Below are 18,033 nucleotides of genomic sequence, written 5' to 3' on the forward strand. Positions count from 1 at the left end.
AGGCATCAAGTACTGGACATAAATATACCATTTCTTTAAAAGTGCAAGCAAGTCTGACATTTACAGGTGATCCAGAGGCTTTACCTCTACTGGCAGAGGGTGTCAGAAATAAATAGTAAAAAATGCTGCAAGAGGGAATGAGAGGGAAGTACTACTGGTGTTGATTTTGTGCACAGCTTGGATGGGAGCAAATTTCCTTTGTGGGTGGGGAAGGAGCAGTGTACAGCATGTACATGCAGTCCATACACCTTGGCCTTAAAAATTAAAGCCTGGCCATTAACAGGTATGCATTAGACCTTACTATTCTCTTGCTACGCGACTTGTCATTCTCTGGAGCAAAGCTTCTTAAAGCAGAGGCTATCCTCCTTCACTAGCTAGACGGAAAGCTAGTCTTTCCAGATTTCAATGATAGCCATCAACAGTATAAATCTTTCTTTAAGGAAAACCAAAATCAACAAAGAACAGATATCCAAAAGTGGAGAGTGTAGGTAGACACAGTGGAGATAGAGTCAATAATTAAGATAATCAAAATGAAGAAGTACAGACCTCTTTCTTCTAATTATCTAAAAGGTTTTGTTTCATAGGCATCTACTAATATTCCAATTTTGTAAAATTTCAGTTTCACTCTTGCTCAAAGACAATTTTTGATAATTTAGCATCCCTGAACAAATAGATGCTTTGTTCAGGAATACAAGAACACCTGCTCTTTGTTTATATGTCATCCTAAATAATTAACACGAATGTTTTAAGTATATACATACATTTTCCTAATATGTTTTTTTTTCAAATGTTTCAGCAAAAATACAATAAATAGTCATCATTTAGAAAAAAACATGACTTCACTTTGAGGTAAGTAAAATAACTATCCTCCAAACCCAAGCATGACTTAAGTTATGAAACCCTGATAGCTCTTTAGCCTCTTCCTCTAGTTCTCGATCAGACCAGAGTGTAGATTCTTCTATACCTGAAAGGAATTGCACCATATTATCATAAAGTATAGTTTACTTTAAAACTACCCCTGCAAATAAGTGCCAAGTACAAATGATATATATTTTGTGGGAACAAAATGTAAAATGAACAGTTATGGGTCCTATGTTTATGGGCTAAGAGGGCTTGAAAAATGACCATATGGCAATATGCTGACAACGTAAAAACATTTAAATAAATGAACTGATCGAGATCCACATATCTGATCATGGATGCCATTTGCCCAGAAAAAAAAGATTGAGCCTCATTCTTCTTGGGCTAGTCACTTTGTAAGCAGATGTACACTGAGAAGAATACTTGTATAGAAACTGTTACAAGGAGCACAAATAATAAAATAACTTACATCTCAGGAAATAGTGTAATCCTGGCTTTTAAACATTATGCTGTTTGGTTGCTTAAGGTTGTCTTTCACCTCTTGCGCATCTCACAATGTGTAGCTGTATGTCCCAATGTCAGAAATCATGAACACGTCTGCTAATACCACACATTAGACAACAGAGCATATACATAACCACAGAAAAGAGTCATTGTGAAAAAGGAAGTATACCTCAATGTCTTTACTCCTGGCAACCTCTTCAAAGTTCTCCTGCTGTTCCAACGTTTTGTCAACTTTATCATCTGTCATGCAAAAACAGCGCAGGCGGGCTTCCACTGGGTCATTCATTTTGGCAAACACAACAAACTTGGCCATGTACGGAACACAGATTAACTCTCTGTACAGCTGTGTGGCAAGGCTGACTGTCTCTGGGATTTGATGGCAGTCCCCCAGCCAAAACCTGTGTTAAGAAGAAACCGATAAAAGGAAAAGGGTTTTATTTTTTGAAACAGAAACAATTTCCTTAATCAAAAAAGGTTCTTATTTAAGGAGAGTGGACTATCAGTAGACACAATATTGAAATTCATTGGATGTTATAGCAGTGAAACATTAGAAGGCAAAATGTTTAGCTGTGATGACAAAATACATCTTCCATATAGGGCACCGGAAGCATAGCAGTTGACTAAATTAAGCAAGCTCAACAAAAAAGTCATTCTTTTCTATTCTGATGGTGTGTTTCTTAATAAAGAAAAAGCCCTTTCATAGCAGAAAACACTCATAATAATGACCACATCATACCTATGCTGGTCTATCTTTGCTGGGTGCCCACTGAAGCCAGAGATGTATACAAGACTGCCTGCATTACCCATTAGGCAACACTCACATCCACTCCACGGTACCTGTTGAATAAACTCAAGCTTTCAGGAGGCTCTAGACCATTGTAAAACACCAGAGCTTTGTGGCTAAAACCTCAGACCTTTAAAAAAGAACGACTACTGGCGCAATCCTTCTTGGGTAGAACAACCAGAATTTGTATCTCGCTGCCTCCAAACCTACGGACTACCACCTTGATGGCAACCTCCAAAATGGATCTGAAAATCCTCCTCCTTTAACAATAGCTTAGCTAAAGAATGGGGTTGGGGGAGAGATGAATCAAGTGGGTTTCCCTCCTTTATGTGGACCCAACGGCACGAGTAAAGACGGGCTCCACAATTTCTGCTACATATGGAGTAGTTAGGGGACAAGGCAGGGATGCGAATTGTCCCCACTGATCTTCGCCCTGGCTATTGAGCCTTTGGCAAAACTATTCCGGAAACAGGGCAGAGGTAGTGGTATAACGATAGAAGGCCATGAACATCTTATCTCGCTTTACGCTGATGATATCTTTCTTTACTTCTCAAACAGATCAGTGGGAGTACAGGGTGCAACTCGGCTCTTAGAAGGCTTCGGGGTGGTGTAGGGCCTGAGGGTTAACCGATCTAAGATGTGCATGTTCCCTTGCATGCGTGGTGCCATTGACACCCGGATCGAACGCCAGATTTTGTGTGGTCTCCCTAGACCTTTAAATATTCATGTGTAAGAATATTACATGACCTGGAAGGCCTGCGAGAGGGAAATTTTGGGTGGTGGGGGTGTAAGGGCTCCCTGTTCCTCCCTAAAGGCGTGTTGCCTCTTAGAGGTCTTTGCGGCTGTCACTTATGGAGTGTGTATTGTGTCTCCAAGATAGTGATTCTCCCTCGTTTGTTATACTTCTTTACAAACCTGGCAGTTCAGATTCCCGTGGCATGAGTCAAACAACTTGATGCCCTTCTCCGCGACTTGATTTGGGATGGCGCCTGCCATTGAGTGTCTTTGGAGGTCTTGAGGCAACCTCCAGATGACAGAAGATTGGGAGACCCAGACTTCAAACTGTATTATTTGCCTGTTCCATGCAATGGATGACTAGATGGACAATACCCACAATCATGACTTGGATCTCTTAGGTCTGACCCCATCAGGCACTCCTGTTGGCCCGCCTGCTTCGCCCATAGATAGCCAGCCCCAGTCTAGTACACTGGCACAAGTGGCTTTGTATTGCTGGCGTAGTCGCCATGTCCGAACCCTATGGCTCCCCATATTCCCCGGCTCTACCACTGGAGGGCCTTCCGCATGGAGAAGCTGTGGCCTATTTCACTGCTGCCAAACTCTCTGAATGGACAGGGACAGGCCTTGAGATGATGGGAAATTGTTTCTTGAAGGGAGTTCAAATTCCAATGGAGGACTTCTCTAAAACTCACTGCCAGCCCAGAGGTCAGTTCCTGACTTACAAAGTGGGACACCTGATGGTATGAGCCCCTACCTCACACACTACTTCCACTTCTCTCTATGGGCTCCACACAACACCTTGTGACATGGGTCTATAAAGCGCTGAATGAAATGGGGAGGAGACCACTATTGGCCCTTAGGGCCTGATGGGAGGGGGTACTAGGAAACGATATCGCAGACAGAATGGGATAGGCTGAATTATATATAATTTAATTACCTACATATGACATATCTTAAACCGCAAAGACTGCACGTCATATATGGGGGAGAGCCCCATGAATGTTCCCACTGAAGAGTTCCAGATGCAGAGTTCTGTCAGAAGACGTGTGGGTGCCCCCACACTACAGATTTTTTGGACTGTAGTTTTGTTGCAGCTCCAGACCACAATGGGACACACTTTTCCCTGCTCTGTACAGATCTGTCTTTTAGGAGTTTTCCCAGACTCAAAAAAACGTAAAGTGGGCTCTCGATTCATAGACTTGGCTCTTGATTTAGCTAGACAGCTGGAGACCTGGGTGAGGGATGTCACAACATGGGCAGAGGCAGGACATGCCCTTAGACGGGAAGATGCGCGGGGAGTTTGCAGACACTCGTTGGCCGAGTAATGGGCGGAAATTCTGTTAAGCTGGGGGCATCCGGAGGGGGACACGGACTCTTGAGATGGCCGACCCGGGGGGTCAGAGGGCCCACTTCAGATGGAGAGATAGATGAGAGTGGTCATCAAGGGGAATGAGTGGCCCGAAGGTAAGGCCTACCTCACTCTGAGTGCTATGACTGGCTAACAGCTACTTTATAACCATGTACTGCAATTGCTGCTGCCTCTCCCCGCACCCAGACATAGACTCTCCAGCCATGACCACCACACGTCATGAATAGTTTGGGCACCACTACTCGATGGCAACTCATGTTACACACCCTTATAGAACTGGGGCTGCGACCCCCATTCTCACCCCCCACCACTAGAGTCGTAGTTACTATACTGTTGTATAGGTTACCTAGCTAATTTCTTTATGATTTATCCCAGTTTCCCATTTTCCCATTGACCCACACTTAAAGTCAAATGCGAATCACAACACAATACGATATTGAGAGCGTATCAGAAACCACACTCCGCTCCAATGGTCATGAGATAGGTGGAGGGTATGCACACACTTGTTCCAGCTGGGAACCCTAGGAACTGAGACCTATAGATACGACTAACCAGTGCATTGAACTCATGTTGGAGACTTGTGTGACGTTCTGAAAAAGGAATCCTGCTTTTGTAATGTAATAAGCAATCATCTGTAAATAGAAAAGTTGTGGACACCAAATGTTGATTTTTCTGTAAATAGCTACATTCAACTGTCCAAATGACAATAAGCATATCTTTAAAGAAAAACCAATAGCTTAGCTAAGACATTACAGCAAATACCCTCCATTGAGAACACGTTCCCCACCTCTTGGCCCAGAACTACACTACCTTACCTTCATCAGACATATACAACTTTTTCACTGCTGTATATAACCATCGTACACCTTGATTCCTTTTTTACCATTTTGTAATTCTATAGCTCATGTAATTATATTTGTTAATTCTTGAACCAGTAATGACAAATCTACTATAATGCACTCTGGCCCCTTTGCGTAATGTTAGTGCTATACAAAAATGCATGAATAAATAAAATAAATAAATATGTTGGGGCATGTGGAGGAGTGCTTACATGTGGCAGGAGGCGGGCATTAATTGTATCCAAAATATTATCTCGAGACAGATTCCCCGGAGTATGATTTAAAACAGGGGCTATTTATTCCTAGCAAACCAGCATTATGGATTAACTGCCTTCCCACCATTGTACAAGCCATCAGATTTGACGGACTTTCTGATAAGCATCTGTTTTGGTTCAAATGCAAGTTTGCAGAAGAGCTTGTTTAAATATCCCCCCCCCCAAAAAAAAAGTGTGCAGGTGCTTTCAGAGCTCCTGAACAATCGGAAGTGGACTGATCTTCCTTTTCGAAGGCCCCCTTGTCCCTATGTAAATGGAAGAAAGCCTTTCACTTGCAACAGCGCACAAATATGGTGAAACAGCACCAGTAATTTTACAGAAAATCACCTGTGGGTACACTAATGGTGACTATTAGTACACCCCCTAAGGATGGCCATAGAAATGGAGCATGGAAGGTCTCACATATGTCCCATGCAGCCCCACAGGGATCTGGGAGGTACCTGGCCTCCTTCAAAATACGGGATTGAGTGTACATGCAGGGAAACAAGGAACATAAGAGCCCCCAAGTGAGTAGGGTATGCTTAGCAAAATGCACACCATGTTGGCCTGAGCTGAAGACCACGTTTATACAGCTGTTTACCAAAGATCAGGCCATTTAAAGAGCTGGAATAATGGTAGCAGTGTGGAGTAACTGATCTATTGCACATCTCTCTCATTTTTAATAAAGTAATGCAGTAGCCTTATTATTACTGAATCCACAAAATATAGACCCCTGTGTGTAATATTTGCAGGTTGTAAGAAGGCAAATAACATTAGGCTTGTTGGTGTGCAGCAGCACGAACCCTTGGCCCAGTGTTGTGGGTTTAAATTGAACGGATAGCTAACAGTTTGAAATGAATGTCACCATGCAGTAGTAAGATGTCCTTTCTAATGTTCTCCCACAATTGCATACTTTTCATTTTCTGATCTATGGGGAGATGTTTTGCCTCAAACATAGAGAGAACTATGTTAGACTTCACAGCACTTCTGGACACATCACTGCACCTTTGTAATCTATAACATAGTTGTGTACACTAACTATTGAAAAACCATCTGTTTTCAGGCGCCAAGGACATTTAAGTGAAACTGAACACCACCAATACTGAGGGGAATAAAATGTGAAACAGCAGCACAGGTTAGAGATATCTGCAGGAGACATAGGGTACTTAATAATGAACAGTGGTGTCTATAACTTCAATCAACAAATTAACAAAAGAAATGTAACATGCCCAATATGTTTACGCACATCAGGGAACAAGTTGCATCAAAGGCGTTAGCTGAAACGTAGGCTTTGCCAATGGTTGCTACTGATGCCGAACATTGGCAAAAAAGAAAACAATGCTGATTGCCAATGCAGTTCAGACAGCTAGAACCCCCACCCCCAAAAATGCCTGCCATTGTGAAATGGTGTATGTGTTGGTGTATGCGTCGCCACACGTGTGTGCCTGAGTCAGGACAGTGGGATGGAAGAGCAACAGAGGTGCACAGGGTGCGTGTAAAAATAAAATACAAGCAATAAAAATAGATGACGATGGTGGGGAGGGCAGCTGATGTGCAGGGGAGAGCAATGGGCAAAACTGGGAGAGATGGGGTGGGGATGTGACGGTGAGTCACTAATCAGGTGAGACAGCTCATGGAGTGCCGAAAGGAAAAAGTAGTTCCATGACTGTAAGCAATTGAAAGAAACACACAAACCAAGCAAGGTAAAGAAGCTATGCTCTGGGATGGGACAAACACAAAAAAAGGAAACAAAGGAATCAAAAAATTAAAATCAAGCTTTGGGATAGACGAGAAAGCCAAACAATCATGAGCAGGGGGCTGACCAAAAGCCTAATCTAAGTAGGGGTATTGTACACATCAGGCCTTTTAACAACACACAGCCTAAATGCTAGCTGTCTGTAAGCGAGACTGAACATCTAACTTTCTGTCGGTGGTAAAATCTCTTCCTTTCCCTGTATTCAAATATATTAATACTTGGCCATATTTCTTTCACTGATTACAATACAGCCCTGTTTTTCCTGTTAAATAAACTCTCTCCACTTTCATGATGGAACTTACTACATTCATATGTGTATGTTTTTAATTTACTGCTTGTTTGTTGCCACACTAACTTTATTGCCATCACCTACCTCTAGAGATGTTCACTGAAACTGATAATGTCATAATGCACTGCATGGCCCCATGCACAGCATTTTTGTTAGAAAGGTTACTTATTCAAGTCAACAGAACAAGACATGAGGCTGACATCTGGCATAAAGTTTCCCACCATCCCATTGAGTTTGTTGTTGGAACAAGACTGAATGTCCTTGCCTTTACCATTACCACACCATGGACACTCAAACACACATCAGCCACTTGTAGAATTCACAATGTTACAGGGATTTCTGTAGTTGCTTAAAAAAGGTACTTTATTATCAATGCAACTCAGTGGTAACCCCTAACTGCAGAAGGATGGAAAGGTGAGTCAGGCAGGTTCAAGCTAGAGACCTCTAGGTAACACAGGTCTTTATGAATAAACAGTAACTCACTAAGCAGAGAGTTTCTGAAGTTCACTCTTTCTTTTACAGGGTGCCTTCGGAGACATTTCCGTGCTGTTGCGATGGCGTGTGGGTTTGGATCAGACAAAAGGCGACTTTCTAGTTTTTAAACCTCTAGGGTTTTGCGAGAGAAACATATATGAGGTCTGTGTAGAGGCTCTTACAATAATCCAGGTAGGACATAACCACTGCAAGGATAAGAGAGATTTTCTATGAGCAAGGGAAAAATCACTTTAAGGAGATATTGGTAGTGGGATGCTATTATGACCACAACATTTATTTTGGGGTTAAATGATAGGCAACTATCAAAAATTACTCACATGTTGCATTCTTTATCTACAGGAGTTGGAACAGTGCCAATTTCTTCTGGCCAAGATGCAGGGGAGGGGGAGGAGTGTAATGGGTCAAGGAGCAGAACATCAATTTGATCACCAATGAGGAAGAGGCAGTCAACCTGCATCCACAAGTAAATCCTGCGGCATACTGTGGAAGTTGCAAGATTTATCATCAAACTTTAGTTGCCGCTTTTTCCTCAGCCTACATGTAGTCATGTTTCCAGCAGGCTTCCACATGGAAACCAAGAAGGCATGAATATAATAAATGTCTTTGGGGACATGGCAAAACTCCGGAGAAGGACACATTTGATGTTCATTGTTCTGGACAGACATGGGGCAAATTTGATGGGTTTGTAGGAGTGATAACATAATAGAACCATTTTTGTGATATAGTATGAAGATGACAACCTTCCGATTTGCATCTGATAGTCAATGGTGTTAAAGGCAGCTGAGAGCTAATTAGGATCAATTTGTAGGGATGGTACAGGCCCCAGCTGTTCAGCAGCTCCTCTGGAAAGTTTAGAAGAGTATTCTTGGTGTCCCAATTGTTTTATGTATCTGTGAGCTACTAGCTGATCTGACATTCCAGATGGCCCAAGCAGGTGAAGGTTTATTGAGGGAGGTCAGGACGTTGTAATGTTGATTTCAGAGACTTGAGGTTGCTCACAGAGTATGGTTGCACAGGCTGGTACAGGAGAGGAAAGGATGGGCTCATTGGCCCGTGAGGAGGAGGTTGCAATACATACTCTTAGGGTGTGAATTTTGATTACTTTTTTTAATAACATAATTAGGTAGCCAACAAACTCTAATCAGGGGGCTAACATGCTAGATGTTGAGCTAGGCCTATAGATGCACAACAAGTCTGCGGACGAGTTGTTGACTCATCAGTGCATCATTGAAGTAGCCATTATTTGCTCAAGTACAAGCAAATTCTATAGCCCGTAGAGTATGCCCGTATTTCTAGTGTGCTCTTTAGGTGTTTCAGTTAGCGGCACTAATCAGTGTACCATCTGTTAGTCATCATAGAACAGCATTTGTGCTGTTGTGTTGTATAATTACACAATCTGTTGCCCCTAGACAAAAGAAATTCAAATCTGCAAAGAGAGATGCTATTGTTGAAAATCAATAATGCAACATGCTTAGTGTTGTACTTGGACCTCTCTGCAGGATCACCCCAAAACATTTTTCCTTCAACCCTCCTGTTTCTGAACCCGTTTTTGTTGGCTTTTAGTACTGTGCACTTTATCATTGGCAAAGTGTTTGTAATCTCTCCATTAAACATGATAAAATTGGCCTAGACCCGATTAGTACCTTTAATTTACTTAGTAAAATGGTACAACATGTACCCAGGGCCTGTAAAGTAAATGCTACTAGTTAGTCAGCAGCACTGATTGTGTCACCCACTTAAGCAACCCTTTTAAACATTTCCGGCCTACCACTGCAGCCTATGTGAAGTTTTAAACTACTGACAATGCAATCTGGCACAATTAACCTTTTACTAGGCCTAAAACTCCCCTTTTTAATCCATATAAGTCACCGCTAAGTTAGGCACTAAATAGCCCATACTGCTGGGTGCAGTGTATTTAAAAGTTGGACATGTGCTCTTAGGATATACATGTCATGGTTGTGAAAGGCTCCTACATTTGTTTTTGTCTACTGTGAGGTCTTTCTCTCCAATTGAATAACTCTGGGTTGCCTTATTACATTTAATAAGTGATAATGTTTGATAGGTATCAGGTAGGAATGTCATGTTCACTCTCAAACATATTGTAATTTAAAATTCTCTTTAATGGTAAAGTCGGATTTTAAGTCACAATTCTGAAAATGCCACTTTTAGAAAGTTGGAATTTTCTTCTCGTAACCATTTGGTGTCTGCGTCCTGGGTCCCATGGCCTCTATGTATTCCTCCCTGATAAAGGGGGACTAGATGTTTGCAGGATGGGCAATCCTGTGAGGATGGGAAAGGCAGAGCTGTTTCCTGTCTGAATTAAATTTTAAAGGGGCTACCTCCAGCACACTCACAAAGAACTTGACACCAGCTTATTGTCACCAGAGGCCCCTGGGAGCCTGGGCAGGGGAGGGAAGTAAAGTCCACAACCAGATGTGGGTTGAGTCTAGAATTTACTCCCACTTGAAAGCTGGCACCAGGTACAAATATTAGACCCTCAGACCAGCTCTTCATTACACTCCTGGACATGTGGACATTACAGAAGAAGGACTGCCCTGCTGCATAAAGCCAGCCATGCTCTCAGAAAAGGAAGACTGGACCGGCTTCCTTTATCCCATGCTAACCTGAGGGACTCCAAGGGTCAGTTGGAAGACCTCCTGTTTTGTGCTCCAGTGTCACAAGCTCAGGAGGCCGTATTGCAACTGACCAGCTGTAACTGGACCTGCAAGGATCTGCAACTGGATCTGCCTGAGCCCTGCTGGCCTCTGCTAGAGTGAGTCCCTAAACCCCAAGAGGCGTAGCCCCAGGTCCTGGACCCTTGGCTGGCATCACAGTGCACTCCTGAAGTTTGGGCTCTTTGCAACTGTGGACAGCCCATTCACGTTGAGATCTTGCCACTCGCCACAATCGCTATTGTGAAGCTCCAGTCAATCAGGCTCTTCAGGCTACAGCGTCCGCCAGCTACAACCAACAACACTTGACCTGCACTTAGCACTACAGCAATGACTGCCAGTGGTGACTGCCAATGCGAAGCTCCAGCAAAAACGGTTGCGACGTTGTCAGAATCTTCACACTACAGCGACGACCGTCTGTGATGTCAGGTCTGCTCTTTGGTCTACAGGGCTGACCATCCATGTTGCTCTCCACGCAGTCCCCTCCAATGCGAACTGGACTCTTTGCTCCAGACATTGAGAGGGTAACTTTTTCAGCGGGACTAACCTAGTCCCTGTATCCAGCCCGCCCTCCATTGCAGTCAGCCTGAACTTGCGACTTTCCGATAGTCTTTAATGACCATATTACTGCGAGTTTAGGATCAAGAAATGCAAGCACCGTCTGCTCCGCTAGTGCCCATTGCAAAATACCACAATGAAGAACCAAGGCATTCAAATATGAAAATCAAATGCGGTGAGAACCGCAAACTATGTTCAACTAAAAATAAATAAGAAACACAAAATACCACAAACAATGACTCTCACAAAGTCACACAGTACCCACTCAGAGTATTCACTGCTAAAAAATAGTAATACCTGATGTTTATTCTCTCGTTTCACAAAAATAGCAACCTCATATTTCTGCTCCTTCACAACAAAATCGTGCTCAATATAAATCACAAGGTTTTCTGCCACAAACAACTTAAAATAAAGGCACAGATCAAATCCATACCACTGTTTCAGTAAAAAAAACTTTGCAAGGACGTAACAAAAGTTTCAGAAAGTCAGCATATTATTATTTTCTTACCTTGCTGAGACATTCGTAGTGAAGGAAACACAGTCATTTGTAAACGTCAATGGGGTCGTTCCTGTAATGTCTTCCCACTGAGCAGGCGATGTACCCCCTGAAAAGAAAGTACACTTAATGTGGATACAATAATAATAATAATCAGCGTATTGCTTTTTCATTCAGGAAAAGTTTAAAATTATGAAATGACGAATCAGTGGTGAGACAGCAAAAACCCCCAGTCTGAATCCAGTAACCAGCCTGGGTATGAACAGCACTTACACTGAAAAATACAGAGCTGGAAAATGTAAAAGTTCCTGTTAGTGAAAGAAGCTCAGAAAACAAAAAATATTCAAACAAGATAAAAGTTTTAAAAAAAAGGCAAAGAAGTCAAATTGCAGTCAAAAAAGTATTAAAAAGAAACATAAAAGCAGATATTTGATAAAACAAGTGAACACTAGATAAAGTTTGAATGACAGATGGTGCATCAATTCATTGAATTACAACCTGAAATGAAAAAACACTTTCAAATGCTGGTAGATGTTTTATTTTTTTGATCCTTAAATGTTATATATAACTATCACCGCAGCAGTGATCGCTTGGTTTGTCATACCCCAAAATTCAAAGCCTGAGCTAGTTTGAAGCCCAGAATGTTTCCACCAGGGGTTTTGACAAGGTGCAAAGCACATGTATATTGTGGGGACATAATTCGCTCATTTTGTGTGTCCTCGTGGCTTTTGCTCGCTGAGCACCATTTATTTATGAACAAGAAGGGGAAAAACATGTACGAAAATTTCAATAGGTAAACCTTGATGGATATTAACAGAATGCATGAATCATTAAACCACCTAGTGTTGTGCTTCGCGCTATTTCCATAGCTAGTATGCACTTGCTCAGAAGGGATTGGCTCACACTGCAATGTTGGAGTACTGTGTCAAAGGCCTCATGAAGATTTCGGGCAGGCTTGCGCATACTCAATAATAATAATAAGAGTGGCTTTAATTAGCACTTCAGGAGGTGCTTCTGCTGTTTCTAAACAATGTACAGAGCAGGTGTTACTAGTATGCAATATAATAATACCAATTTATTGCCTTGGAAAGAGGGAAGACTACGATGGTCTTTTTCAAATTCAAGCTTGTGACCCGTATCTTGTAGCAATAGTTGGTGTTTAACAAAGCCATCATGTTAGCTTTTAAATAATTCCAATGTAGGTACAGAGTATGCATATTAAAGATGTGTACCCTTCTATGTACACACACACCCCCAATGTTCACAAATTAAATACTTCATCTCATAAATGCATTCTTTACAGAAAACACTCATTTTTAGGTCTTGCCTACCAGCCAGCGTAAGCAGCCTGTTGTTTACTTTTCAGGGGCTACTTTATTTCAGAGGTCCCAAAAACAGGACCAATCACAACGCCACACACTTAAATGGCCACGCACTGTGCAGTCAGGCCCACAGGGGTCCCCTGCCCAGATCCACCCCAGGTGAAGCAACCACAGTGTGTGGCTGGTGCCGTTGGGGACCCCCAGAAGGTTCCTCCTCCATCATTACCCTCAGTGGCGGCTGGTAGGGAACAGGGGTGGTGAGCGGGGGGAGGGGTTGAAAAAGATAGAATAAAAAAGCACTTACCTTTTCCGATGCCTCTCTTCCGTCTCCACTTCTCTTCCTGACGCCAGTCGCAAGAAGCTGCAGGAAGCACCTGGGCACATAGGCACCCCTGAGCCAATCCAATGCAGCGTTGTGATTGGCCTAAGCGCCGTGGATCGGCGCTCATGTGGGAACATGGAGTCTGTGCATATTCCCCACCAGGCTGTGCATTACAGCCTGGTGGACAATTTGCAATGTGGGCATGAACGTTTGGCAGGGCCAAGACGGCCGGGCAAGCAGTCATGCGCACTTAAGTGTGCCCAAACCACTCATCCTCCCTGAGCCACCAGCCCTGCCTGTCCTAACCCAGCCCTGCAGTAGCGAAGAATAAAATGAAAATAACATTGGTATTTTTCCTTTTTCACTGCTCTAAGAACAGTGGGTTGACGCTCCTCTGCCTTAGCAGAGGAGCTGCCACTGATTACCCTGCCTTGAGAATCCAGTCTAGGGAAAGCCAACAGCACTGTATCGCATGCCGGCAAGGTTGGGATCCTATGTACCCCATATCTTTCTTCCTCCGCATCGCCTCTCTCACACAGTCCACCCACTTAATAACATCCCTTCACCACCTGCAGAGATCGAGACCTCCATCCGACTTCCAGTTCATCAACTGTCTACGGGCAAGGATAAGTGCTAGGTCTGTGAACCTATTGGTAACCTTGTGAACAGCACTGCGTCTATGAAGACCTTGCAGACAATTGTGGGGTGCTATCAAAGGACCTGTCCATAGCTCTCCAGATAACCTGTAATACAGTATTCCTGTAGGGGGTCAGCGCGGAACAGTTCCAGACCATTTGGCTTAAGACTGCATCCTCTTCGCCTCAGATGCGGCACACCGATGTGGTTCCGGGGAACATGGTATGAACGTGCAGTGGGGTCAGATCTACACTGAGCAAGAAGTAAAACTGCATCAGTTTAAACCTAGAATTACGGGAGAACTTGGGGGTGCAAGCCAAGGTCTTCCTACAAGCAGTATCATCGAAGGTCGGCCCCAGATCCGTCATCCATCGCTGATGCAGCGGGGACAGATCAGTCTTCAGAATATCCCTCTAAAGAAAGTGCAACAGTCTTTGTTTTTCCCGTCATAAGGAAGAGGTAACCAAGGCACTCGTGTTCCAGAGGCTCAGCAGACTCCAAACCCCACCAATGACGCACCCTGCTCGTCAGCACCACGTATAAAAGGAATTGTCCAGCTGGAAGATCATATGACTCTCGCAAACCTGCAACGTGAGTGATTTTGCCTCCCATGAACCCTACATAGTAAAGTCCACCTCAGTCCATGTGTGCAGGCTTTCTCAGTTTCCCGGGGTTGGCTAATACTGTGCAGTCAGCAAAGGGGAGCTTGGAGGTACAGCGGACCCTTGTGTTCGCCCTTTGCGGTGGCCTGCCCAGACGTACCTAAGTGCCATAATCAGTTTATTCGCACCTATAGCTATCGATGCGGGGTTGGTTTCAACAAAATCCGGAATAAAAGTTCAGAGGGCAGGCCACGCCCTCCATAACCCAAGGTGTTTCAAAAGGTAAGATCGCAACTTGGCCACCCACTGTAGTATTGCGGGCAAATAATAAAGTTCAAGGTCTAGGGCAGTCATTCCCCCCATATCCACCGGGAGGTGTAGCTTCGGCAAGACAATTCAGCGTCTACAGGAGCCCCAAAACAGGGTCAGAAGAAAACCCATCCAATTCCCTGAAAGTTCCAACAAGGCAGCAAAGAAGTAGAGAAAGTACGGTAGGATCACTATCTTCGAGACTGCAATCTGACCACTAACAGAAAGGGGGAGGGTGCTCCAGAATGCAACCTAGCATTGCAACTCAGAGAAGGTCCTACTATGATTACCTTCAAGGCGCTGTTCCACTGATCTACATATTGCTACCCCCAAGTATTGAATAGTAGTCAGTTTCCACCACATCTCCAGTGTGATCTGCACGGTTCGCTGTGGAGTGCAGCACGCAAGCACTAGATTTACACCAGCTGACTATGAGACCTGACAGCTTCCCAAACGTCGATGGCCGTCAGGTCAGATGCCTCGTGGCACATATATAGGAGCATATCAACCGCATATAAAGAGATCTACAGGCTATCCGCCACCATCGTAAGTCCTCAATATTGAGTCCCCTCCTGTACAGTTAAGGCAAAAGTCTCCATAGCCAGGGCAAATAACAGTGGGGAGAGCAGGCATTCCTGCCTGGTACCCCACTTGACCAGATAGGAATCTGATATTACCGACCCTGTTCTGACCTTCGCCATCTGGTTAGTATAAATCAAAGCCCAATGCCCATTCTTATTAGGGTGGTGTAAAGGAATTCCCAGATGAGGGAATCAAATGCTTTTTTAATGTCCAAGGACAGCACTAGGGAATCCAGTGAGAAACTCTAATGCATGTCCAAGACAAGAATCAGTTGACGTATATTATGTAGAGAGCTACAAGTGGGGACAAACCCTGTCTGGTCAGGATGTAGAAGTTTACTAATGTGAGGCAAGATCCTATTCACCAGAATCTTGCTCAGAATGTTTTAATCTGCATAGAAAAGGAGCGGTAGGAGTCGACCTGTTGAGGGTCCTTATCTTTCTTAGGCAGCAACACAATCATGGTTTCTCACAATGAAGACAGGAGCAGGCCCTGTGCCAATTCCCCATTGAAGATGTCTGCCAATTTAGGGGCCAGAGTCTCAGCATAACTAGCATGGAACTCTATGGGCAACCCGTCAGAGCTGGGAACCTTGCCTCTTGCCAATTCCTTAATTGCGACCCTCAACTCCTGAAAAGAGATATCAGCGCCTAGCTTCTCCGCTAGCTCAGAAAACAAAAGATACACAATTGATGGACGGAATGCAGAACACATCAAAGCATTCATCCCCAGTCAAGAGATCTGGGTTAAATCCATCATTCTTTTGCTCACCATGCCACCCCAGTTTAGACCTTGCCTTCAAAACAGTCTTGACCCTGTGCCTCACGGGAGCAGTCCAGCCATAACTGCCAAGCGAGGTCCTCCCTAGACTGGAAACAAGCATCCTAGAGACCAGATCTCTTGACTGGGAGTGTATGTATAATTTATTCAGCATTACGTCCATCATTTGTTTGCGTAGCACCCCTAGCTCAGAGGCCAGAACAGGGGAGGGGAAGAATCTACAATGTACTGCAAGATGTCCGCAGACGCAGCTGCCACTCCAGCGGCATACAACTCCAGATAATACAGGGTAAACATCTCATTGATATCCTCCTACGAGAACTAATACAGGCCTGCTAGGTCCTGAATCTGGAGTACAGTGTGTCCTCTTGTCTACTCTTGGAAGAGCCAAGCCAGCCTACTGCCCGACTTAACACTATCTACATAGGTTGCTAGGTTTTTTATTGTCAAAGCAATCAGTGCTCCTCTCCTTCTCATTTCCTGCTTCTGCTGCGCAAATGAGCCTTCTTTGTCAAAGATGACTCCCAGATAGTTGTACTCAGAAGCTGGCTCAATTATTAAACCACCAAGAGACCAGTTCTTCTGTTGTTTTTTATTGGTGTTGATTGACATTGTGAGAGTCTTACTGAGGTTTATTTTTAGGGTGTTTTCCATTGCGTATTTATGCATTTCCGTCAGAAGACGTTGGAGACCAATGTAAGCGTTGCTGAGTAGCACAACGTCATCTGCATATAGAAGATTGCTCAGAGATTTCCCTCCTATCCTCGGTGAGTGGGAGTAGCAGGCATCGAGTAGTCTCGGTAAATCCACCATAAAGAGGTTGAACAATATTGGCGCAAGCACGCACCCTTGTTTGAGTCCTTTGGTGGTACGAACTTTTGAGGACAGATGGGTGCCACTTCCTAGTTTCACCTGCACCCAGGTGTCAGTATGAAGAAGCTTTAACATGTTTAGAGTCGGCTGCGGTATGCCCCATTGAGCCAGTTTCCCTCCTAGTCTGCCTCTCCCGATGTTATCGAATGCTGCACTGAAGTTGATGTATCACAAGTGCAGCGGGAGCTTAGTGGATTTTGCTGCATCGATAATTAATGAGATGGCAAGGATGTTTGTTGCTGTTCCGGTCTTTTTCCGAAAACCAGTCTGGTTCAGTGGTATGATCAGGTTTGACTCAGGCCAGAGTGCAATATCCTCTATTACGGTGCCGGCGAAATATTACACCTCGTTGTCAAGGAGGGCTACGAAACGATAGTTGTTTGGGTCGGTCTTGTCTCCTTTTTTAAATATAGGAACGATCGTCGACCCCCTCCAGGATTCTGGGATTCTGTTTAGTAGCCTGATTTCCGTGAATAGAGTTTGTTTGATGTCCGCCCACTCTGTGTTTTTTGCTTTAAAGAGGGCAGGTGGGATACCATTTGGTCCCGGGGCGCCTTCTTTCCTGCCTTGGGCTATCTGCTTTTTGATTAAGGCTGACTCCCTTTTTGAAAGTCATCCAGGCGAAGCTGCTTCCCTCGATCACCTATGGCAGCGAGGCTTTGCGGGGAAGAGACTCCACAAACTTGGATAACACACAGGTCAAAGCTTATAGAACAATGTTCTCGCTTCCGCTCCATACCTCCCCGGCTCAAATAAGACTGGAGTTCGGCCTGCAAAGGCAAGATCTAGCCAGGTACGGAGCATACGTCATTTGCTGGCACAAACTTAGAACCGCCACTACAGACACTTTAAACTCTCAGCTATGGCAGGACATACAAGGCAGGGACGCTTCTCAGGCAAGAACTTACTTGCAGGCAGCGTTGGAAGCGACCAAACTCTCAGTGCTCTGGGACACACAACTTGGGCACAGTACTTTTAAAAAACTAGTCTGG

General features: G+C 44.1%; 1 protein-coding gene across 32 annotated transcripts in view; it reads right to left on the minus strand.

The window, feature by feature from the left end:
- The window catches only part of ANK3 (ankyrin 3), a 1,924,186-nt gene that overhangs the window by 139,459 nt on the left and 1,766,694 nt on the right, over positions 1 to 18,033 (minus strand). For all 32 annotated transcript variants that reach the window (XM_078642672.1, XM_078642674.1, XM_078642664.1 and 29 more), the window contains 2 exons: positions 11,628 to 11,724; positions 1,535 to 1,763 (listed from right to left, as the gene is read on the minus strand). In XM_078642672.1, the coding sequence (XP_078498798.1) occupies positions 1,535 to 1,763; positions 11,628 to 11,724 (326 nt within the window). The remainder of the gene's footprint in view (positions 1 to 1,534; positions 1,764 to 11,627; positions 11,725 to 18,033) is intronic.

The sequence above is a fragment of the Lissotriton helveticus genome, chromosome 5_1, assembly GCF_964261635.1.
Source record: "Lissotriton helveticus chromosome 5_1, aLisHel1.1, whole genome shotgun sequence".
NCBI classification, from domain to species: Eukaryota; Metazoa; Chordata; class Amphibia; order Caudata; family Salamandridae; genus Lissotriton; species Lissotriton helveticus.